Source organism: Furipterus horrens, unplaced genomic scaffold (assembly GCF_987537825.1).
Source record: "Furipterus horrens unplaced genomic scaffold, mFurHor1.1.pri manual_scaffold_10, whole genome shotgun sequence".
NCBI classification, from domain to species: Eukaryota; Metazoa; Chordata; class Mammalia; order Chiroptera; family Furipteridae; genus Furipterus; species Furipterus horrens.
In genome coordinates, this window is record NW_028327180.1 from 63,606,841 (window position 1) to 63,632,716 (window position 25,876).

The following is a 25,876-nucleotide window of genomic DNA, read 5'->3' on the forward strand; positions in this document are numbered from 1 at the left end:
AAATAAAATGTTTATGAAACACTTACTGTGGGGAAACAGGTACTCTCACACCACTGATGGGAAAAAGTGGATGCAGTATATTTAGAGGGCAAACTAGCAATAACCTCTAAAATCATAAATATATACACTCTTTACCCAGCAATATACTTCTAGGAATTTATTCTAAAGATATGCTCACACATTAACGAAAAGATGTGTGCACAATAATGTTCAGCAGAGAATTATTTTGTCATTGTGAAAGACTGTAAACCACCTCAATCAATGTTACTCAAAATATGATCTACAGGTGACAATCAGCACACTACTTATTATTAGTTTGCAACAAAATAAGCATAGAAATTGAGAATAAGTATTTAGAAATGTTTATAGCAATTTGACATTCTACAACATCCATGCGGGATAAGAGGACTTCCATGGTGAAAGCTGCAGACTAGTCATTTGCAAGAGCACCAAATTATAATATGTGATAGTTTAGACAGGTTAAAATCCAAATTTATTAAAATCCAAAGTATATATATATCTGAAAAAATAGACATTAATTTATAATTTATTATATTAACTATAATTTTAATTTTTAGTCAAGTCAATTTTTTAATTATACATTAATACTATTAGTTAAATAAGAAAAGTATAAAGGTCATCATGACCCAGCGATTCCACTTCTGGGTATTCATCCAAAGAAACCTGAAACACTAATTCAAAAGAATATAAGCACCTCTATGTTCACTGCAGTGTTATTTACAATAGCCAAGATTTAGAAGCAGCCCAAATGTCCATCAACAGATGAGTGGATAACAACTATGGGACATTATACAATAGAATACTAGTTAGCTATAAAAAAGAAGAAAATTTTACCCTTTACGACACCATGGATGAACCTGGAAAACATTATGCAAAGTGAAATAAGCCAGTCAGAGAAAAACAAATAGCATATTAATTTCACTCATATGTGGAACCTAACGAACAAACTGAACTAACAAATAAAATAGGGACCGACTCAAGAGAGAGCAAGCTGACAGCTCATGGTGGGGCGCAGGTGGGAGCGTGGAGGGATCAAGCAAAAAAGAAAAAGGACTCACAGACATGGACAACACTATGGTGACTGTGGGAGGGAGGGGATGGGTGAGGTGGAAGAGGGTATAAGGGGGACAAATAGTAATGGAAAAATACAATAAAAAATAATCTATTTTAAAAAGGACAAAAGCAAAGTCCATATTACTTATTTTTAATCCTAATTTACAGATTTCAAACAAGCTTCACTAAACTTTTATCATCAAGAAAAGACAAATTTTTCTGAATATAGCAGTGGCAATAAAAGAAATAATGATCCAAGTAACTGTGAAGAAATAAAGGGCAAAAGTGTCATTCTAGTTTACTCAGAAGTATGATCCTTCACATTCAAGGATATTCTTTTTATTGTGTGATGGTATGTAAATGGATCATAAATAACTGTTATTACTTGCTGAGATATGATATATGATTAAAGAGAAAAGTTATAGAGAATTCTGAACTACAAAAGAATGCTTACTATTTCTGTAACTTTCTAAGATTTTTGGAAAGTAAAAAGCAAGACTTGCTTATTTGTCTGATACCTTCAGTATTTCCAATGAATTTAATGCTTTCACACAAGGAAGGAATTCAATGACAGATAAGATCAAAGGACAAAAATGAAAGTAAAGTATTGGAAGAATAGAGATTCTACAAATTATGATATGTTGTATAATTTTGTAACAAACATCAATGAAATAGGTGGTAATCTTGATATAACACAACCATAAAAAGTTATCATCCAACATCTTAGAAATCTGATTTAAAACTTGAATTTTATGTCACCTAAAAAAAAAAGTAAACCCATAGGCAATCCTTGGATATGAGTTCTATTTCTTTCAAAAGATAACAGAAATGTAACTACAGCATTACAGGAAAAATTGCTGGAACTATCAAGAAAGAGCAAAGAAGAATTCTGAAATATAGGATTTCCCCACTCATTTTGAATAAAAATTTAAAATACCACAATCTTATTACTTAAGATTATTTCACTACTCTGCATCTTATTTTTTTTAAAACATAGGTTTTAGATATATACACTTTCCCCTGTGATACTGACACTGTTATCAACCCAAACTAGAACAGTAAGTTAAACAATAAGAAAGTTCATTTGCCAAAATAAGAACTGTAAATATTGATATACATAGTGTTCACTGAAATGATACATATGGATGTTTAATATGGGATTCACTATTTCACACATAATTTTGTTTAGTTGCAATTGTGGAAAGACAAAAAATTATGAATATAATAGCCATTCTCTATTAAATTGCCCAATAAACACAATTCTAAGAAACTATACCATTTTTCTTTTTTTCCCCTGTTATATTGGTTCTGAGCACATTTCCTTTCCTTTCTTAAGATTTTATTTATTTATTTTTAGAGAGAGGGGGAGAGAGCGAGAAAGAAAGGGAGAAAAACATCAATGTGTGGCTGCCTCTTGCACACCCCCAACAGGGGATAAGGCCCACAACCTAGGCATGTGCCATGACCCAGAATCGAACCAGCAACCCTTTTGTTCGCAGGCTGGCACCAAATCCACTGAGCCACACAAGCCAGGGCATTTCTTGACATGAAACTTTATGTCTGTTGTATCTAATAAATATAACCTCATATTTTGCCTCTTTAAATTTCATTTTTCTAGTAATCCAATTTTATTACATTTTTAAAAATAGTTTATTTATTTTTAGAGAGAGAGGAAGGGAGGGAAAAGGGAGGGAAACATCAATGTCTGATTGCCTCTCACGCGCCCCCAACCTGGCATGCAACCCAGGCAACATGCCCTGACTGGGAATTGAACCAGCGACCCTTTGGTTTGCAGGCCGTTATCAATCCATTGAGCCACACCAGCCAGGGCTTATTGTATTTTTTAAAATATAAGCCTGTGACTGACTGGAAGTTTTAAAAAGAAGCTGGCCTTGAACCACAGATTGTATGACAAGCATGAACTTCAACGATCATGAATAAGGTCATGGTAAAATAAATTATGGTCCACATACCATGATTCAATCTAAAAGAATGAGTTTCATTTATAATTTACTCGTATAAAACTATTTCCAAGATTAGTTATTAAAGCAAATCAAGACGAAAAACAGACTAATATGGTTCCATCATCTATACAACCTACAAAAGTATTCGGATAACTAAAACTACACATAACCCACATTTTCACCATACCTTTGAATTTCAAATTATTTGTAAGCAAGAAATAAACACCGATTTTTAACAGACTAAATTACCCCCAGAAAGAGAAAGTCCCATCCTAAGATTTAAAATTCCTAATATGAATAGGAGAAATTCATTAAACTTATGCCGATCCCAAGGAGGCATCATCATCCATAAAGGAAGAAGAAAAAGAGAGAAAGTAGGTGAACAGAGAAGAAGCACCCTGTGACCAATGTGTAGTGAAGGAAAAGAAAAGCTGGGTAAATTAAGAATTCTATACACAAAGGAGAACCAAACACACCAAATCCACCCCACCTCAAAAGTTAATAAAGGGCATTGAATAAAGTCCAAAAATATATTTAAGATAACAAAAAACAAACATAAGAAGGAATTAAAATGACAAATAGAATACAGGCAAAGATGACCCAATAAACGCATAATTGAGGTCTCTGAGAAGAAAAAAAAACAACGGAAAAAACTAACATGGAAACTATAATCAGAGAAAACTTTAAAAGAAAAGAAACTGAATCTACATATTGAATGTACCCACCATTTGCCTGCAAAAACAGACCTGGAAACATCAATTTCCAGTCATTCTAGAAAACCTCCCAAACCCTAAAGAAAGAAAAAAATTTAAAGCATTCACACCAACAAAAAGTCCTAAACACTTACAGAAAAAGAGGAAAATAGCCCTGACTCGGTTGGAGCATCATTCCCTATACCAAGAGGTTGTGGTTTGATTCATGGTCAGGGCACATACCTAGAGGAAACCAATTGATGTTTCCTTCCTCCTCCCCCTCCCCCTCCCTTTGCCCCTCTCCTTTCTCTCAAATAAAATAAATTTTAAAAGTAAGGCAATACTTTAAAGAAACTCAAGGGAAAAAATTTTAAACCAATGATTTTGAACCCCATCAAGAACTCTTTCAGATATCCAGACTATGAAAAATAGAATCAAGCATGCGAGAACTCAGGAAATACTATACTCACAGGCCTTCTTAACAAATCTAATAAAGAACAAGCATCAATCAAATAAAAAATGATTACAAAAACTTTGGCAAAAGAGCTGATGATATTTAATATATTTAATTTTAGATCCAAGATGTAAACAAAAGTAGAGATAACAGAAGAAAAAACATGTAAATGTCATATGTTCTAATAATGTAGAAACGATGCAACCAATAAATGAGAGATGATAGTAGATAGTAAAATAAGTTCATTGGCCATTGCAAGGGATATAAGTCAAAAGAGAAAACTAAAAATGCAGAAACAATCAGTAAAATGGTAGATTTTAATTAAAGTACCTCAATAACTTTATTAAATATAAAAGGTCTAAACAGACCAGTTTTAAAAAAGAGAACTTGTCAGATTATATAAAAATAGAAAGACCACCCTGACCAGTGTGGCTCAACTGCAAAGCAAAAGGTCGCCAGTTTGATTCCCGGTCAGGGCACATGCCTGGGTTGCAGGCCAGGTTCCAGTTGGGGGTGTGCACAAGACAACTAATTTGATGTTTCTCTCGCACATTGATGTTTCTCTCCCTCATTCTCCCTACCTTTCCCTCTCTCTAAATTAATTAATTAATTAATTTAATAATAATAATCCCCTGGCTGGTGTGACTCAGTGGATTGACCACCACCTGCAGACAAAAAGACTGCTGGTTCAATTCCAGGTCAGGGCACATGCCTGGGTTGTGGGCCAGGTCCCCAGATGGGGGTGTAACAAAAGACAACAGACTAATGTTTCTGTCTCATGTCAATGCTTCTCTCCCTGTCTCTCTCCCTCCTTTTCCCTCACTCTAAAAAATAAATAAATAAAATCTTTAAAAATAATAATTTAAAAAAAATAGACAAAACTGTGTGTTGTCTGTAAGAAACTCAATTATAATATAAAGACATGGACAGATGAAACTATCAACAAATGGTGCTAGGATAACTAGATATCCACATGCAAAAAAAGAACATTGGACCCCTATCTTACACCAAATACAAAAGCCAGCACAAAATTAATCAAACACCTAAAATGTAAGAGGCAGAATTTTTACACTCTTAAAAGAGAGCATAGAGAGAAGCTTCATGACATGATTTGTCAAGGATTTCCTGGATATAACACCAAAAGCACAGCAACAATAGTAAAAAATTAATTAATTAATTAAACTATATCAAAATTTAAAACTACTGCCCTGTTGGTTGGGTGTCATCACTCAAGGCGAAAGATCACCTGTTCGATTCCTGATCAGGACACATGCCTGGGTTTCAGGTTCAGTATAGGTCAGGGAGTACACAAGAGGCAACTAACGGATGTTTCTCTCCCACATCAATGTTTCTCTCCCTTTCTTTCTCCCTCCCTTCCCCTCTCTCTAAAAATAAATACATGTTTTATAAAATTTAAAACTACTGTGCATCAAAGGACATTATTGAGCAGTCTAAAAAGGCAACCTATAGAATGGAAAAACATGTACAACTCATTTACCTCATAAGGGGTTAATACTCATAATAAAAAAAAATTCAATAAAAATGGGAATACACTTTTTACAACTATTTTTTTATTGATTTGAGAGAAGGGGAGGGGGGCAGAGAACGAGAGAGAGAGAGAGAGAGCGCACGAATTGTTGTACCTCTTATTTTGCTTATTGTATGTGCCCTGACTGGGGATCAAACCTGCAACCTCGGCATATTGGGACAATGCCCTACCAGGCCTGGGCAAAGGTTGCTTTGTTTTTAATTCCACTGAAAATGTCCCACAAATAATAAAAAGATACAGAATAAATTATAATAATTTTTTTAAAAGAACAAGTGAGAAAATTATTCCCTTTTCAAATCTTTCAATCCTTCCAGTTCTATCAGGGAACCATGGCCAGAACAATAGCTAAAGAGGCACCAGTCCCATATGGGAAGTGGGAGAAATGCCTGGAAAAGGGGCGAGTGCTAAGCAAGTAGCATGGTTTCCTCTCAGACCCCTCCCCCACATACAGCACCACAACACGGTGAAACGGGTCACCCCATACTGACGAATACCCAAGGCTCTGTCCCTTACAACATAAAAGATGCAACAGTTCTACTTAAGACACAGAAACAAACACAGGAGCCTGTCAAGTTGAGAAAACAGAGAAGTATGGCCCATATGACGGGACATATCAAGGTTCCAGTGGGAGAACTAAGCAACAAGGAAATAGCCAACCTAATAGACACAGAGTTCAAAACACTAGTGATAAAGATTCTCACAGACTTGACAGATATGCTTGAGTATGACAAACGCATAAGGGAAGAAGTGAAGGCTAAGCTAAGTGAAATGAAGGAAAATCTACACAAAACCAGTGGTGAAGGGAAGGAAACCAGGGTTCAAATCAATGATTTGGAACATAAGGAAGAAAAAAACCAGTCAACTAGTACAGAACGAGAAAACAAGAACTGAAAAAAATGAGGAGATGCTTAGGAACCACTGAGACAACTTTAAACATACCAACATCCAAATCATAGGGGCGCCAGAAGGAGAAAAGGAAGAGCAAGAAATTGAAAATTTATGTGAAAATATAATGAAGGAAAACTTCCCAAATTTGGAAAAGGAAAAAGACATACAAGCCCAGAAAACACAGAGAGTTCCAAAAGAGCTAGACCCAAAGAGGACCACACCAAGACACATCATAATTAAAATGCCAAAGGTTAAAGATAAAGAGAGAATCTTAAAAGCAGCAAGAGAAAATCAGAGTTACCTACAAAGGGGTTCCTATAAGACTATCACCTAATTTCTCAAAAGAAACTTTGCAGGCAAGAAGGGACTGGCAAGAACTATTCAAGGTGATGAAAAGCAAGGACCTACAACCAAGACTACTCTACCCAGCAAAGCTATCATTTAGAATGGAAGGGCAGATAAAGTGCTTCCCAGACAAGGTAAAGCTAAAGGAGTTCATCATCACCAAGCCATTATTACATGAAATGTTAAATGGACTTATTTAAGAAAAAGATCAATACTATGAACATTAAAATGGCAACAAATACACAACTATCAACAACTGAATAAAAAAAAAACAAACTAAGCAAACAACCAGAACAGGAACAGAATCATAGGTATGGAAAGCATCTGGAGGGGTATCAGCTGGGAGGGGGGAAAAGGGAGAAATGGGGAACTGGTGCAGGGATCAAGAAGCATAATTGGGAGGAACAAAATAGGGGGATGTTAAGAATAGTACAAATGGAGAAGCCAAATAATAATACATGCTGACCCATGGACATAAACTAAGGGGGGCAGGCGGGGATTGCTGGAGGAAATAAGGATACCCAGTAGAGGAGTGCAAAGGGAAAAAAACTGGGACCACTATGACATATAATCAATAAAAAAAGAATAAACAAAGCAGAAACAGACCCAGAGATATAAAAAACATTCTGATGGTTGCCAAAGGGAAGAGTATTGGGGGATGAGCATTAAAAAAGGTTTCTACAATGAGGAAAATGTTCGGTTGTCTAATACAGCAGATACTAGACTCATGTGATTTTGATCACTTAAAATGTAACTAGCACAACAAAGGAACTGATTTTTACTTTTATTTAACTTTAATTTAAATAGCTATAGGTGGTTAATTGCTACCACATTGGACAGAGTATATCTAGGAAGTTAAAGAGCATTTACAACTCCTTTTTCCCACTTTCCAGACACATGAAAATTAATTGATGTAGATTATTCAAGTAGTTTTAAAATATCATCTTGTGTTAAATATATTACAAAACTGAGGAGCCATGATCCATCCTCAGTCAAACAGTATGATTACTTTCTTTTAAATAATTCTTAATTCCATTTACAAATCAAAATGAAGCGAAGTAAAAATTGCATTGTCTGGCAAGTTGGCATTAAGGTTTAGTCTCAACACAAACCAGTCTTAAATAACAAGGCCTAGTTTGAGACATAGAGCTCCACTCTTCAAAATACTGACCTCTCCATCACTATCAGATATGACAATAAGTGCCTCCTCAAGTTTACGCTTCCTCTTCACATTGACAGAAGTTTCTACATTTTTCTTCTCCAGGTTCTGAGCTTCAGAAGCTTCTTTAACTTTTTTCTTTCTCCGTGGCATCCTTCTGTCTGAAATACAAGGACAAATAATCACTCAAAGTAGAAGTTTTCTAGATGTTATTTGTAATTTAGTCATATAAAAGAAAAAGATACCCATCTAATAGAAGTAAAACTGAGTTTCTGATCTTTTCCAATACGCTTTAGTGAAATTTCTATAGGAACAAAAACAATAATCTTAGTTCCTTAAACACCGACTTAAATAATTGGTTTTCTTGACTGTATATTTAATTTACCTAAAAGATTTTTTTTCCAATACCAATGCCTCAACCTGATAAAATGACATCTCCAAAAATCCCACAGCTATTACCATAAGATAAGACTAAATGCTTTCTCCTTAAGACAGGAACAAGACAAGAATGTTCTATTGAACATTATACTGAAGATTCTAGGCAGATCAATTATTCAAGAAGAACGACATTCGAATTGGAAAGGAAGAAGCAAAACTATCCTCATTTGCAGATGACATAATTTTGTAATTTAAAAAAGAATACACACAAAAATTATAACCAATGAATAAATTCAGCAAGATTACACAATACAGAATCAGTACACAAAAATCACTTGTACTGCTATACACTAGCAATAAACAATCCAAAACTGAAATCTAAAAATTCGATTTCTAATAGCATAGGAATAAATTTAACAAAAGTAGATTTGCAACTAAAAACTTAAAAATACTGCTGAAAGAAATTAAAGAATGCCATGGCTGAGTAGATCGGTTGGTTGGAACATCATCCTATACACCAAAAGGCTGCAGGTTTGATCTTCGGTCAGGGCACATACCTAGGTTGCGGGTTCAATGCCCGGTCAGTCTGCATACAGGAGGCAACCAATCAATGTTTCTCTCTCACATCAATGTTTCTTTCTCTCTCTCTCTCCCTCCCCTGTCCTCTCTCTCTAAAATCAATAAACATACCCCTGGGTGAGGATTAAAAATAATTTTTTTAATTTAAAAAAATGTTAAGGAAGATCTAACTAAATACAAACACATTCACGGCCTACGAACCAAAGTTGTCACCAGCTCAATTCCCAGTCAGCGCACATGTCTGGGTTGCAGGCCAGGTCCCCAGTTGGGGGCACACGATAGGCAACCATACATTGGTCTCTCTCTCTCTCTCTCTCTCTCTCTCTCTCTCTCTCTCTCTCTCTCTCTCTCTCTCTCTCTCTCTCTCTCCCTCTCTCCCTCCCTCCCTCCCTCCCTCCCTCCCTCCCTCCCTCCCTCCCTCCCTCCCTCCCTCCCTCCCTCCCTCCCTCCCTCCCTTCTCTTCTGTCTAAAAATAAATAAATAAATTTTTAAAAGACATCCACTGTTCATGAATTGGAAGAATTGATAGCGTTAAGAAAACAATATTCCCCACCCAAATTGCTCTACATATGCAACATAATCTCTAATAAAATCTGTTAGCTTTTTTGTGGAAATAGAAAAGTTGATTCTAATATTCACATGGAAACAGAAGGGTCCCAGAAGAGCCAAACCAATCTAGAAAAAAGGGAAAAAATTTGAAGGACTCAGACATCTCAATTTCAACAAGGGTGCCAAAATAATTCAATGGGGAAAGTATAGTCTTTTCAACAAATGTATATATCCACATGCAAAAGAATGAAATTGGACCTCTATCTAACATATACAAAAAGTTCCAAGAAATGGATTTAGGTTCTTAAGTGAAACATAGGCATAAAACTTTGGAATCTTGAATAGGCAATGGTTTGTTAAATATATGACATCAAAAGCATAACCAGTCCTGGCTAAGTTGATTGGAGCATCATCACGTACACCAAAAGGTTGCAGGTCCAGTCCTTGATCAGGACACGTACCTAGGTGGCAGGTTCAATCCTCAATCACAGAGCCTATGGGAGGCAACCAATCCATGGTTCCCTCTCTCTCCCTCTCTCTCTGTCTCCCTTCCTCTCTCTCTAAAATCAGTAGAACACACATTCTCAGGTGAGAATTTAAAAAAAACAAAAAACAAAACAGCCCTGGCTGGTGTCGCTCAGTGGATTGAGTGCCAGCCTGCAAACTGAAAGGTTACCGGTTCGATTCCCAGTCAGGGCACATTCCTGGGTTGCAGGCCAGGTCCCCAGTTGGAGGTGTGCAGCAAATCACTGCTGTTTCTCTCACACATTGATGTTTCCCTCCCTCTCTTTCTCCCCCCTTTCCCCTCTCTCCAATAATATAAAAAACTAAAATCTTAAAACACACACACACACACACACGCAACAAAAGGAAGAATAGATAAACTGGACTTCATTTAAATCAAAAATCTTTGCGCACATCAAACCATAATATCTTGAGCACTGGCCTGAGAACCAAAGGGTCACCAGTTCCTTTCCCGTCAGGGCACATGCCTGGGTTGCGGGCAAGATCCCCAGCTGGGGGCATGTAAGAGGCAACCACACATTGATGTTTCTCTCCCTCTCTTTCTCCCCCCCTTCCCCTCTCTCTAAAAATAAATAAGTTATTTTTTAAAACCATAATATAAAGGAATTAAAAGAAAAAAATAGAAAAGTATTTGTAAATCTATGTAATAAAGTGACTGTAGCTGAAATAAAGAATTTTTGTAACTCATGGTACAAATACACCAACATAAAAATGGGCCAAGAGTCTTGACCGGTGTGGGGTGGCCCAGGTGGTTGGATGTCATCCCACAAAGCAAAGGGTTACTGGTTTGATTCCTGGTCTGGCTATGTAGGGAAGGTAACTGATAGATCTCTCACATCAATGTTTCTCTCCCTCTCCTTCTCTCTCCTTTCCCCTCTAACACAAAAAGATAAAATCTTTTTTAAAAATGGGCAAAGAGCCCTGGCTGGTGTGGCTCAGTGGATTAAGGACCAGCCTGTGCACCAAAGGGTCTCTGGTTTGATTTCCAGTCAGGGCACATGCCTGGGTTGCGGGCCAGGTCCCTAGTTGTGGGTGTGTGAGGCAAACACACATTGATGTTTCTTTCCCTCTCATTCTCTCCCTTCCGCTTTCTAAAAATAAATAAAATCTTTTAAAAAAATGCGCAAAGAATCTGAATAAGACATTTCTCCAAAGATACACAAATGGCCAGTAAGTCATCAGGAAAATGCAAAGGCCACTATAATGGCTACCAAAAAAAAAAAAAAAAAAAAAAAAGGAAAATAACAATTGCTAATGAGGATATGAAGAAACTTGAACCCTAGCACACTGCTGATGAGAATATTAAATGGTGCTGCTGCTATATGAGTAAAAAAAAGAAAGAAATGAAGTAGTGATACATGCTACATGAGTGAACTCTGAAATATATGGCAAGTGAATGAATTACAAAAGCCCAAATTTGTACGATTGTATTTATATGAAACATCCAAAATGGGCAAATCAAATCTATAGACAAAAAGCAGATTACTATTATTAGGGGATGAAAGAGAGGGAAATGTGGAGTGAGTGATTAATTGGGGTGATGAAAATGTTCTGGAATTAGAAAGTGGTAATAGCTGCACAACATTTTGAATGCACCAAAAGCCACTAAATTGTACACTTTTAAAGGACAAAAATGTTGTGTTTTATGTTTTGTGAATTTTACCTAAATTAAAAAAAAAATCTTCCCCAGATGATTTTATTTTATAACCAGAGCTTAGTCACTGACTTAAACAGACTGACCTTAACTGTTACAAACTTCTCAAATAAAGACAATTGTTACAACTTATTAAAGGGAATTGGCACAATCCTGCCATTAAGGAAGGACAGTAATACACCCAGATGCTTCCATTCTGAAGTCCTTCACAAAATCATTTCCCATCATAAGAACAGATGCATAAACACAAGTAAATTTATTTTCTATTGTTTTCTTTTTACTTTTTATGTAAGTATAGTCGGTATACATTATATGCGTTATATTAGTTTCAGGTGTACAATACAATAATTTGACATTTTTATACCTTACAATGTGATCACCCCTCTAATTCTAGCAATCATCTGTCACCATGCAAAGTTATCACAACTTTGTTGACTACACTCCCCTTCCCCTTTTCCTGTGACCTCACCCCCTCCCTCTGGTCACCATCCCTTTGGTCTCTGTTCCTACGAGGCTGTTTTTGTTTGTTTGTTTTTAGAGAGAGGGGAAGGGAGGGAAAAGAGAAGGAGAGAAACATCAACTGATTGTCTCTTGCATGCACCCCAATCTGGAGACCAAACCCACAACCCAGGCATGTGCCCTGACCAGGGATCAAACCTGTGACCTTTTGCTTTGTGGGATGACGCCCAACCAACCTAGCCACACCAGTCAGGGTGGGTTTTTTGTTTGTCTGTTCTTAAGATTCCACATATAATTAGTTTCCATCTAATTATATGTTTTCTGTATCCATGAGTTACTTAAACCAATATGCTCAAATCTGATAGCAAGATACTACACCACCAAATTTATGTAGGTAATTTCTTAAAGGAGTGTAAATAAATAAAATCCCTGCAGGCTCAAAGTCCATTTTCCAAGAATCATAGCAGATAAGGGATCAAAAAGAAGCATGATGTAGGGGCACCCCGCAGATGACAAAATCCTAGTGCTTCATGAGATGTAGCCACTGTTTTCAAAGTAATTCTAAGAGTAAAAAAAGTCACTGCTCAGCCAATTTAAACAAGCCCACATATAATTCAACTGCTTTCATTTCAGTTTTTACCCTTCAAAATGAAGCACTCACTAAAATAATGGCTTATTTTCAATTACTTGCACTGAAACTAGAGAATGAATTACCATGTAGTGTCTGCAAAGGAGGAGTCAAGTCCCCAGACCAAGAGCCCCTTCATAATCCTGAGTTACGAATAAAATGTCTCTGAACAATGCAGGAGCAGGAAAGGTGACCCAATAAGGAGATTTGTTATTTACTTAACAGATAGCATTTTGGTATCACTGAAAATCTCCAATATGGAATATTATTTGTCTTTTTCTTTCAGCACAGTCATCATCTTGATCTATCTGAAGAACAATCACTGACAAGATCATTTAAAATCTTAACACTCTACCTACCAAACCTATCCAAACTGCCTCGAAGGCTCAGGGATATAGGAACCTTAACAACAACACTTTACGAATCTTGTCTCTTACTCCTAAATAAGTCGCTATTCTAGAAATTTGGTTCCAAGCTCTTTACCAACTGACCCCATTAGCTGGACTATTGCTCAAATTTAAAGAGAAGGTAAATACACGCCTACACCCCTGCTCACCCTCAGCCTCAGTTTAGGGCAAATGTGGAACAAGAGAATCCACAGACATTGGAGTAACCATTAATTTTTAGTTTCCAATGGGGTCCCTGGGGGACTACTCTAGATACCTCACAGGCATTCGGGGTCATTCCTCCCAACAACTCGGTAATCGATATCATGATCTTACACTTTTTATAAACCATTTTATCACTATTTTTTACGTTGGGGAACTCATTCAAAATCAAACAGTTGTTAAGTGGTTAAGTTGGTAATCAACTGTCTTGAAAACTGAAGCGCGATGTGTCTGATTCCAAAGACATTCTTTGTTTCATCTACAAAGTACTGCCTCCTCCCTGACAGGAAAAAAAACAGAAAAAAAGCTCCCCCTTTTCCCGGGTGTTACTCCCACCGCAGCACTACACAGAGACCACAAGGCAGAGCCGCTCATCCGCAAAGCAAGAAGGGTCCCGCGCCTCCTTGTGAGAACTCGATAAACGCGTGCACAGCACAGGAGAAACGCACCGGCTCTGCGGGGGGGGGGGGGGGGGGGAGTGGTCCCTGACGGTTAAGGATTTCCAAAGAAAATCTTTTTTTCTGGCGAAATAATGCGTGAATGCAAGGGCCGCTCCCCGACCAGACGTGGCCCGAACGAGGGAAGGGAGTGAGGCGGCAGCGGCGGATCGGCCCAGGGTCGCTGACTACGGGGAGGCAGCGGAACGGGCCCCGCCCGGGGTTCTGTGTGAAGAAGACGCCTTCGACGGGCGGGCGGGAAACAAGCCCTTCCGTGGACGGCGAGGAGGGCCCAAGTGGACGCCCGGGAGGAGGAGGGCCGCACCCCAGGGATAAAGGGAGCGGGCCGACACCCAAAGGTGGAAGCCCACCGGCTCCCGAAGGTCCCACCCCGCTCCCGAAGGTCCCACCCCGCTGTTCGAGAGGCCCGCCTCAGCGTCGAGAGGGCCCAACCCGCCTGCCAGAGGCGCCCCTACTAATGAGGAGCGGGCCGCAGCCCCGTGAGGGAGAGAAGGAGGCGGGAAGAAGCGGACGAGTGTTGCGCAGAGGAAGGTACTCACCGACCTGCCCTCGCAGTTCGGCCGAGCCCCTCCTCCGACGTGCGGGAGGTCACGGGCGGCCGCACCACGTCAGGAGCCTGGGGGCGGGAGGGAGGAGGACACGAGCGCGCGAGGCCGAGCACCGCCGCGAGGAGTCGCGCTTTCCTGGCCCGCGCAGGCGCAAGGGTTCGGGGACGAAACCAACGGGCACCGCGGGGGGAGCCAACGCCAGGACGTACCAACTTCGCGAGGCAGGGGGCGCCAGCACGCCGCACCTTTTCGGTCTCCAGCAGTCCCAGCCCCTGCTGGTGTTCGCGCCGTATTTGTTCTGCTAGCATTGAGGGAAGCCAAGGAGTAGCACAGAGCCCCCCAAACACTACAGGTAACCCTTCAAAGTTTTCTCTGCCATATCAAGCTTCCTCTGGCCCTTTCTTTGCATGTATATAGTTACACTGAAATTATCTGTTCATATGACCACTTGAAAACTCGGGATGATAAATATTGAAAGTCTGATCATTTAAGGGTAGCAGGGGAAATCTGGGAAACTTCGAGATGTCAGGTGAAGGTAAAATCAGAACAAGCCCTGGCCGGATAGCTTGAGAGCATTGTTCCCAGTACACCAAGTTTGCAGATTCGGGTTGGATCCTCAGGGCACTTACAAGAGTCAACCAATGAATGCATGAATAAATAGAACAATATGTTTAAAAAATTTAATGAAAATAAAATAAAACCAGAACAGCCACTTTTGGTGACATTTATTTTTTTACGATACTCTTTAAGTAGCTATTTTTTGGTAAAAATTAAAATGTGCGTTTTATGACCCAGCAACTTCATGTCTAGAAAAACACAGGTGTGCACGAAAAGACATGTTCATATTCAAGCCTGCACCCTTGCAAAAAATAGAAACAGAAATGTCCAGTGTGATACAGATGATGTGATATGTTCCTAACATAAAATATTACAACAGAATCGTCGGGATGATCTCCAAGGTGGTCGGTGGCCAAGAAGTCCGGGGAGGGACCCGGAACTCCAGATTGAATTCATTTGCCAGCACAATAATATAATAATATTGGAAGATACAATGAAAAGATTTATATCTGCTCTATTCCTTTGTGAAGGCTTTAGAAGCAGACAGGGATTACTACCAGAGTGAAGCTCAAAATTTGAGAAGGATCATCAGAAGTAGATCTAAAAGTCAAAGACGCCCATCTCCATCTTCCTGGGGTACAAACTGTGATGTAGAGCTTTTGAAGACAACGAGAGATCATGAAGAACTTAGGTGCATGCTGGAAAAATATGAGCGTCATTTGGCAGAAATTCAGAGTAATGTCAAGGTTCTTACATCTGAGAGAGACAAGACCTTTCTTTATGAATAGGCGCAGGAAGAAATTGCTCGACTTCGACGAGAAATGATGAAAAGCTGTAAGTCTCCTAAATCTACAACAGCAGATGCCATCCTCCGGCGGGCGGAGACTGAAAGAGATCTAGCCTTCACTGATTTTTACGAAGGATGACCACAGAAGGAGATAGTCTGAGGGAAAGACTTAAGATTGCCCAAGAGATAGCATTTAATAAAAAGGCTCACTTGGAACAAAGGGTAGAGGAGCTGGAGTGTACAGTTCATAACCTTGATGATGAATGTATGGAGCAAATGTCAAATATGACTTTGATGAAGGAAACCATAACCACTGTGGAAAAGGAAATGAAATCACTCGCAAGAAAGGCAATGGATACTGAAAATCAACTTGGCAGACAAAAAGCAGAGACTAATTCTCTGAGATAAACTCAATTGCCTTCAACAACTAATAGTTTATTATAAGTAACTCAACTTTTTGTAGTTTACTTTGTAACAATAATTATTTGTTGACTTTAATTTGGGGGAGGATTATGACGAAGCAGTTGTAGAAACCTCAGCACACATTAATTTATTTTCCCAAAGTCAATCACAAATTGGTAATGCCATACTTAACCAGGGCTCAAACTTCTAGTAATCTCAATTTTACATTTGGAGAGAGCCTCACTGTTTAATTAAAATAGCTTTTACAAAGCCATTCTGGGTACGGAGCATGTTTGACTTTGGTATTTGATTGTTAATTTACCTTTATAACTTAAATTATATTCTGGGATCTGAACAGTGTAAGAACACACAAAACACAGGTTTTATAGTAGCTTAGAAAAAGGGCGGTTTAGAATATAATGAAAAGCCATAGCAGAGAAATAGGAACATGTCATAGAACTTATTAACTGAATGTCAAGTACTGTGCTTAGGCCTTCCTATATACAGTATTCCCTCACTTATCGTGGGTATTAAGTTTTAGACACCCCCGCCCCGCGAAAGGTGAAAATCTGCCAAGTAGAAACCTTACATTTATTTTAGTATTTATATATATTTTAAGGCTTTATAAATCTTTCCCACACCCTTATAAATTGTTCCCAGTCCCTTATTAACCTTTCCCACTCCCTTATTAACCTTTTGCCCACTTTTATAAACACTACTTATGTTCTTAAACATATTCTACACTCTTAAACCTACGTAACTTTAACAACGTACGTATACAGTACTGCAAAATCCCGCAATATAGCGAAAAATCCGTGATAATTAAATACAATATTTTTTAAAAACGCGCAATACAGTGAGGCCGCGATAAGTGAACCACGATATAGAGAGGGACTACTGTACTGGTACCATAGCAGAAGGAATTCCAATAAAGTGGCCTATTGGCACTAAGTATAGGGGAATAAGTTTTTGAAGATCTCCATGCTAGTGGTTTTATTTTCCTTTTAGTGTCTATTGATGTGGAAAAAAGAGGTTCTACAGATTCAGTGAGGTTGAAATTCAGTGCATCTGTGAACATTTGAAAAACAGTAGTTCAAGTTCATGAGTTCCCAGTCTTCTCTTTGATCTTTCAAGGGTTTTTGGTGCATATATTGGAATCACTTGTCAGGATAGATTATCACTCAAATTCTTCCCTTCATTTAGTTTTTAATTTCCTGCTTAAAAGGATATTGCAATCTCAGGTAAAATAAAAATAAAACAACATCAACAAAGAAAACCTTGAAAAAGTGTAAAGAAAACTTAAATCACCCATAATTCCATAACCCAGGGAAAACTGTTATTAATATAGATCTGTTTTTAACCAGAAATGTTTATAGCTATGTGTATATATGCTTTCTACATAATTAACATCATCCTATATTAAGTGATATATTTGAGCAATTTTACTTAATTGTATACCATAGCATTTTCCCATGTAATTAGAAGCTCTTTGAAAACATTTTACTAGTTTATTAAAATATTCTAACAGAAAATAAAAATAAAATATTACAACAAATAAAATGAATAAATCAGTCATATAAGTAGCAACATTTGATAGCTCATGAGTTATTGAAATAGCAGCATGCCAACAAATAACGTACACTGTAAAATGATATATACATAAATTTTAAAATATACAGAATGACAGTATATCCTGATTATGGAAATATATGTGTCTATAGAAAATGAACTAACCCCGACTGGTGTGGCTCAGTGGATTGGGCATCAACCGCAAACCCAAGGGTCATTGGTTGGATATCCAGTCAGGGTACATGCCTGGGTTACAGGCCAGGTCGTGGGTTGGGGCATGCAAGAGGCAACCAATCGATGTTTCTCTCTCTCTCTCTAAAAATAAATAAATAAAATTGTTAAAAAATGAACTAGATGGATAGATGAACACACATCGTGATCATATGAAGTCAGGAGAAGGGAAGGGTGGAAGCCAGGATGGATGGGGAGAGGAGATAAACAGGATTTCAGGTAGATCGGTCATGATTTCTTTTTAAAAAAGAAGAAACCTAAAAATAAATATAACAAAATGTTAACAGTTGGATATTGGTACTAACTATACATTATTCTCAGTATTTTTTTGTAACACTTAATTCTAAAATGCCCATATCCTTTCTCCCCAAGTCAACTTCCTCCAAATGATCCTCCAAAATCCATCCATACCACTTCATTTGCCTCCTCTAACTCCAGTTCATTTCTCCTGCTTGCTTCCTCAGCTTCTGGGACATTCAATCACCCATGATTAGTGCCATTATTTGCTGTATGTATCTATCTCTTCTATAGGACTTGTTAGCTTCCATGTAACCCTAGCAAGTAGCAAAGAGCCTAGCCAAAGCAAATACTCAGTACATTTGGATTGAATTGAATTGTGAAGGAGGGAAATAAGGAAAGGTTTCAATGAGGGCCAGAAAGGTCTCTTAGGAGCCTGTTACCTCTGAGAAGAACAGTGATGCAGTTGTTGGCAGCCATCCTGCAATCCTGAGGAGAGCCAGTGTAGGGTGTGCAGTGTCTAAAGTGGTCCCCAACTGTAATGGTGTGAGCAGCTCAGTTTCTGTGACTCTGTCTTAACTCTAGCCTGCATTTTTCCCATGGCCTTCAGGTCTTCAGGCCAACAGCTCCTGCTGTATATATATGTTAATCATTACAAGAATTTTGCTGGAGAATTGAGTTTCTGGAAGAATAGCCCCTTGCCAAAAGGTACCTCTGCTGAAGAGGTGACTCAGTCAACAGAGGCAAAAGACCCAGACCAGGAACAAGGAGGTTTTGAGAGTTTTCGCTCCTCCTTGGATTCCTGAGGGTGCCAGATGTCTAGGTCACCTCTTTCCCATCAGTCATCTCTTTCCCATCCTTTTCTCCTGCCTTCAACATAAAAGAATACTGAATTCTGAACTCTCTGGGGATGGATTTGAGGATCTGTAAGTGCCCCCCCAACTTCTCAAGCTGGCACCTTCTCCAAACTCTGTGTTTTAATATTGACCTTTTGAAGTATCCAGCACACAGACTTGGGACCATAGGTAACACAATCATTCAGCCTCCTGGCAATCACACTCTTGTGTAATCCCTTTCCTTCCCTTGAGGGCAGGATACACTTAATGACTTGCTTTTAAAATATAATAAGGCAGAGTGATGGAATGTCATTTCCAAACCTAGGTTATAAAAAGACTGTGGCTTCTTTTCTGGGCACTCTCAGCCTCTGGGTCTGCTCAATTTGGGGGACTCCAAATGCCACATCATGAGGAAATTGTGTAGAGAGACCCACATGTTGGAAAGGATCCCCCCCTACTCTGCCCACCCAGTCTGACAGCTTAACCATAACCTCATAAAAAATCCTTGAGTCAAAAGCACCTTTGGGCTAAGCCATGCCTAGATTCCTGACCCACAAAAACTATGTTTATGTTTTCAGCCACTAATTTTGGGGGTAATTTGTTACATAACAAAACAGAACTAATACACAGCTTAGAAAAAAAAATTTTTTTTAAACAAAATAGCAGGTTGACACCCCTGATCATATATACAAGTATATATATCTGGAGATCATTCCACTTCTGGTCTTTCTGTGATGTGAGATAATAGATATCCTTAATATATACATCACTATGAGACATGTTTACCCTGGCTGGTTTGGCTCAGTGAATTGAGCGTCGGCCTGCGAGCTAAGTGTCGCTGGTTCGATCTTCCAGTCAGGGCACATCAGAGAAGGAAAACTCTGACTCCAAAAAACCTCCGCTGCCTTGCGGCATACCTCTTCAGGGGAAAGGCTAAGGGAGTAAACCCCGACAGAAAATCCGGAGCCGGAGTCCCTAAGGCGGTTTGACGTTGTAGTCAACACCGGCAACTCCTGCGGCGCACCTGAATCCAAGCTGTATTGACTCCGTCTTTCCCTTGGACCCTTCAGCTGCGAAGAGAGGGGGGGTCTGCTGCATGGGCAACAGCAGACCCTCCATATCACCCTGCCCAGGCTCTGTAGCTTCAGCTTCACTGGAGAGGACACTCCAGCGTCATCGCAAGATGTCGATTCAACACGGGAGGAGACAGATACCGTGTCACTCCCGAGTCGGACTGCACAGCCATTCTCGGCGGTGCAGATAGACTTTTAAGAAGCTACACCATCGTCTCTCGAGACGGACGGCTGCCGATATATGAGACATGTTTCTGTTATTTGCAGTAGATAACATCCTCCTAATCGTTATAAATATAAATGTCCATCAGTAAGGAAATGATATATTACATAGTATGGTATATTCATATACTAGAGTAATGGAACAATTAAAAGAAATGAACTAGATCTAAAAATGTGTTATCATAGATCTTAAAAACTTAACATTAAAAAACAAGTTGCAGGATTATGCAAGTTCCACGTGAACAGAGACTTTATTTTGCACATTGCTGTAACCCCAGTACTTAAAACAGTAGCTAGCACATAGTAGAGACGAATGAATGATATGCCCAGCCTTATTCCATTCATTTGAACACAGACTCCTACACAAATACCATGTTTTCTAAGGTAACAGATATATGTAAAAGTATTTTTAAGGTCTGGAAGAATATAGGGATACTTAATAAACAAAATAGAGAATATTTCTGAAAAGGTGGCTAGAGATCCAAAATTGGAATCAAAGGGAACCTTAATATAGCCATAATGATTTGATTTGATTTTTCGAACTACTGTGTAATTAGAATAAAAATATTTTTAAAGCAATATAATCACCTGTTAGTCGTTGCTGCATTCCAAGTTACATAATGTTTCAGTATTGATCTCTTTCTTTCTAAAACTTCTCTTGCCATATCTAAGTAAAACTTCCTGTTATTTTTGAAGTGGGTCGTTTATTAATATTGGGAAGATGACTTATTCACAACTCCTCCTGTCCCATATTGGGAAGATCACTTCTTTACAACTTTCCCAGTTCCGTGAAGGAGCACTACAGTTAGTGTAATAATCTTGGCCTCTCTCAACCTCTTCATTACTCCTCCCAAGTAGAGCTAACCTCTGTGTCTCATAGGTTTTAGAGAAGGAAATGCACATTTCACCCAGCTCTTTCCTCTCTCCCTGATCTGCCTGCCTGCATGGAGCACACATTCTCTGTTCTTCTTGACTGTAAGTATTTTGACACATCACACCACTTCTCACCTCTCCCAGCTCTACCAAGAAATGCCAAAACTGTTTACTTGCCTATAATAGAGCAAGTCCAATTCAGGATTGAAGTATAAGCAAGCTCACTTAGCTAACACACATATCTAGGATGTGGGTTCCATCCCCCGTCGGGACGTGTACTGGAGGCAACTGATTGATGTTTCTCTCTCACATCAATGTCTCTCTCTCTCCCTCTCTCTCTTCTCTCTCTCTTTAAAAATCAATAAACATGTCCTCAGGGGATGATTTTTTTTTAAGTAAAGTTATATATACTTACATATAAAACTATAAAGAGAGAACAGTACTACAGTATATGTGCACAGCATCCAAGTATCAGGTATATGTATACAGTCATGGTGTAATCTTTGGGGGAAGTATTAATATTTATTGTAGGTTTTGGGTGTTTCTTTTTTTTTTTTTTTTAGGAATACACACCTTTAGATAGTGTTCTTAATTCCATTTTGAAACAAAAACTTCCCTTTCTTTTAAAGCTTTCAAATCAGTTCAATTGAAGAACAGCTTGAGATCGTAAGCAAGCTACTTTAAAACTGTTGTAATTAATACTCATCTATGTAAATCTAGATATTTTTAGTTATTATGAATCAAAATAAAAAAGATTTATGCCTTCGATAATACAAAAATACATAAGCTTAAAATATACTTAAAAAAAAACATAAGCTTATTCATTGGTGACTTAAAAATACTGAAAATAACCTAAATGTCCATTCATAGAATGGGACATCCAAAAATTAAGTATTATTCAAAAGTAATATGCAACAGCAAAACAAACAAAAGTATATGCACGTGCACGTGTGCACACACAAGGGACAACTTAAGACACTATGAACTGGTTATTTACTAGGCATGGGTAACCTCAGGCGGAAGGAATGATGGGGAGAGTAGCCATTAGAATGAAATAGAAATGTTTAAACCTTTTCCTAGAATTCCAGTTTTGGAACCATATTAATGATTCACTTATAAAAAAATAAAATCCACAATGATGAGGGGAAAACTCTAAATGAAATGCAAATAGAAACAAATAACCAAACTATATTGCAAGTGAATAACATAACCACACTGAAGAGGGGGAAGAAACAAAATGCACACTAAAGGGAAAAAAGCAAATGCTACACATGCATGCATACACACGTTTCAACATACGTGTATATATGTGTATGTGTGTAAGTACCCTAGGTCTATGTACTGAAAGAGCCTAGAAGCAGCGACACCACAATAGCAATAAGAACACCTACCCCTACCCCCACCCCAGATCTTGGTATTTAAAAATCATTCTTGACTACATGGAGCTAGGGCTCCTCAGAAAAATAGCTGACTCCAGGGAAAGTACAAGATAAGCCTGGATATTCTGACTGGGCAAGAAAGAAAAGCAGTGCTCAAAGGATGAGGACATGTCAAACATACATGGGAACCAACTTGAAGGGGTTTCTAGTGTCAAATATGGGACAATACGAACATCAAAATAAATACTGACACACAGCAAAGGAAACCATCAATAAATGAAAAGACCACCCACTGAATGAGAGAATATATTCACCAATAATAGATCTGCTAAGGGGTTAACATCCAAACTTTATAAAGAAGTCATACAATTTAACAGCAAAAAAAAAACCTAAACAATTCAATCAAAAAATGGGCAGAAGACCTAGACACTTCTCCAAAGAGGACATATAGATGGCCAATAGACAAATGAAAAGATGCTCAACATCACTAATCATTAGAGAAATGCAAGTTAAAACCACAATGAAATATCACCTCATACCTGTCAGAATGACTATCATCAATAAATCAACAAACAGCAAGTGCTGGTGAGGATGTGGAGAAAGGGGAACCCTCATGCACTGCTGGGAATGCAAATTGGTGCAGCCACTGTGGAAAACAGAATGGAGTTTCCTCAATAAATTAAAAATAGAACTGCCTTATTACCCAGCGATTCCACTTCTGGGAATACATTTGAAGAAACCCAAAACACTAATTTGAAAGAATATATGCACCCTTAGGTTCATTGCAATATTATTTACAATAGCCAGGATTTGGAAGCAGCCCAAGTGTCCATCAGTAGATGAGTGGATAAAAAAGCTGTGGTACATTTACACAATGGAATACTACCCAGCCATGAAAAAGAAGGAAATCTTACTTTTTGCATCAGCATGAATGGACCTGGTGAGTGTTATCCTAAGTGAAGTAAGCCAGTCAGAGAAAGATAAATACGATATGATTTCACTTACATGTGAAATCTAATAAATAAACTGAACTAACAAACAAAATAAAAACAGACTCATAGAGATAGAGAACAGACTGACAGTTGTCAGAGGGGAGGGGGCCTTGGGGTGTGAGTGAAAAAGGTGAAAGGATCAAGAAAAAAACCCACAGACCCAGACAACGGGTGTGGGGGAGGCAGAAGAGGGAGAATAAATGGTGATGAAGGGAGATAAATAAATAAATAAATAATGATAGTCATGGATTATAATTCATTAAATAAAGTAATAATTCTTGAGTCTATAGTGATGTAAATAAATAAAGAAGAAGAAATAGGTCTCCCATTAGGCAGAATGCCAATAAGTGTGAAAGCAGTGACTAAATTAGAGAAACACTGTTTGGCAACCACCAGAGTAGTAATTAAGGCAGGCGTCATCAGTGAATGCTGAAACTAGTGGCTGCAATGTTGATGACTAACAGGAAATTTGTACAGTCTCAGAGAATTTCCTCACAAGATGCTTATTGATTAGAAAAAGAAAAATGGTAACTTTATAGTAAAGAAAACTGGTGGGCAGCACCTTAATCAAGTGGCGCTCGATATTATCACTAGCCATGAGACACACCCACATCATGTACAGCCTGATATGATGCCTGTGGTAATCACTGCCCAAAATATCTAAACTTGAATCTAATCATGGAGAAACAGAGACAAGCCCAAATTGAGGAGCATTCTGTAAGGTAATTGGTCTGTACTCTAAATACATCATGGCTTGAAAGACAAAAGCTGACAAATTTTTCCAGACTTAAGGAAACTTCAAAGATATGACAACTGTCGCTTCTGGTCCCAGGTGCTTTGGGAGCCGTGGGCTTGGGTGCAGAGATGGTCAAGTCCCAGAACCACACCAACCAGTCCCAAAAATGGCACAGAAATGGCATCAAGAAACCCCGATCACAAAGATACAAATCTCTTAAGGGGGTAGACCCCAAGTTCATGAGGAACATGCACTTTGCCAAGAAGCACGACAAGAAGGGCCTGAATAAGATGCAGGCCAACACCACCACCGCCATGAGCGCTTGTGCTGAGGTTCTCAGGCCCTCCTTAAGCCCAAGGATGTCAAGCCCAAGCTCCCAAAAGGTGGCAGCTGCCAGCTCAGTCAACTTGCCTACATGGCTCACCCCAAGCTTGGGAACCGTGCTCATGTCCGCATCACCAAGGGTCTCTGGCTCTGCAGGCCAAAGGCCAAGGCTCAAACCAAGCCCAAGGCTCAAACCAATCCCCAGGCTGCAGATGTGGCTGTGGCCCCAGCTCGGGCTGCAGCACAGTCTCAGGCTCCCATAGGTGCCCAAGCCCCTGCGAAGGCTTCACAGTAGAGGCCTCTGTCTGCCAATGTGAGGACAGAAGGACTTATGCGCCACCTGGGTTGGTGTCCTTCTGTGGTGCTTGTGCAAATAAACCTGAGGCAGGAAAAAGAAAAAGAGAGATGACAACTGAATGGAACAGATGATCTAGAATTTTCTTTTGTTATAAAGGAAGTTATTGGGACAATTAGTGACATTTGAATAAGGTCTATAGGTTAGATAATACTGCTGTATCAATGTAATTTTTACTTTGATGACTACTGTAATTATATATGAAAATGTTCTCGTTTTTAAGAAATTTGTACTAAAGAATTTGAAGTAGCAAAGTGACATCATGTCTGCAACTTGATCTCAAATTATTCAAAAAAATAATACCTATAAAGCAAATGTAGAGTGAATGATAAAACTAAAGTAGTAAACTGCTAACATCTGAGAAATCTGAATGAAAGATATATGGGAGTTCTTTATACTATGCTGTCAATTTTTCTCTAAGTCTGAAATTACCACAATAAAGAGTTAAAAGAATATAAATTATATGATTCTGATCAAAAGACTTTAGTTGTTACCTGTTATGCCCAATTTCAAAATTTTGTCTGTATCTAAACTGCTTTATTATTCTAATTAATTGATTTTATAAATCACTTACAATTTCGAACTTATAAAATAACTATATATCATTAAATTAGCACTTTTACCTCTTTCCAACATTAGGAATCTATATAAGATTGTCTTTGAAAACAAAAAAAAAAGTTCTACTGCTAAGCAAAGTAAACACTGATCTAGTTCAACTTTTCTAATTTACAGTTTGAGAAATCAAATCACAGGGAGGAAAGATGACTAGTGACTTGCCCAAAGTCGCACGG

General features: G+C 38.5%; 1 protein-coding gene and 1 pseudogene across 1 annotated transcript in view; one reads left to right on the plus strand and one right to left on the minus strand.

Moving 5' to 3' along the window:
* The window catches only part of UIMC1 (ubiquitin interaction motif containing 1), an 87,488-nt gene extending 79,086 nt beyond the window's left edge, over positions 1–8,402 (minus strand). The window contains exons 1-2 of the mRNA XM_090287939.1: positions 8,371–8,402; positions 8,138–8,286 (exon numbers count right to left, since the gene is read on the minus strand). Coding sequence (XP_090144065.1) covers positions 8,138–8,286; positions 8,371–8,374 — 153 coding nt within the window. The 5' untranslated portion in view covers positions 8,375–8,402. The remainder of the gene's footprint in view (positions 1–8,137; positions 8,287–8,370) is intronic.
* Positions 8,403–24,534: 16,132 nt separating this feature from the next.
* LOC150000489 (large ribosomal subunit protein eL29-like) lies at positions 24,535–25,025 on the plus strand (annotated as a pseudogene).
* The last annotated feature ends 851 nt before the right edge of the window (positions 25,026–25,876 follow it).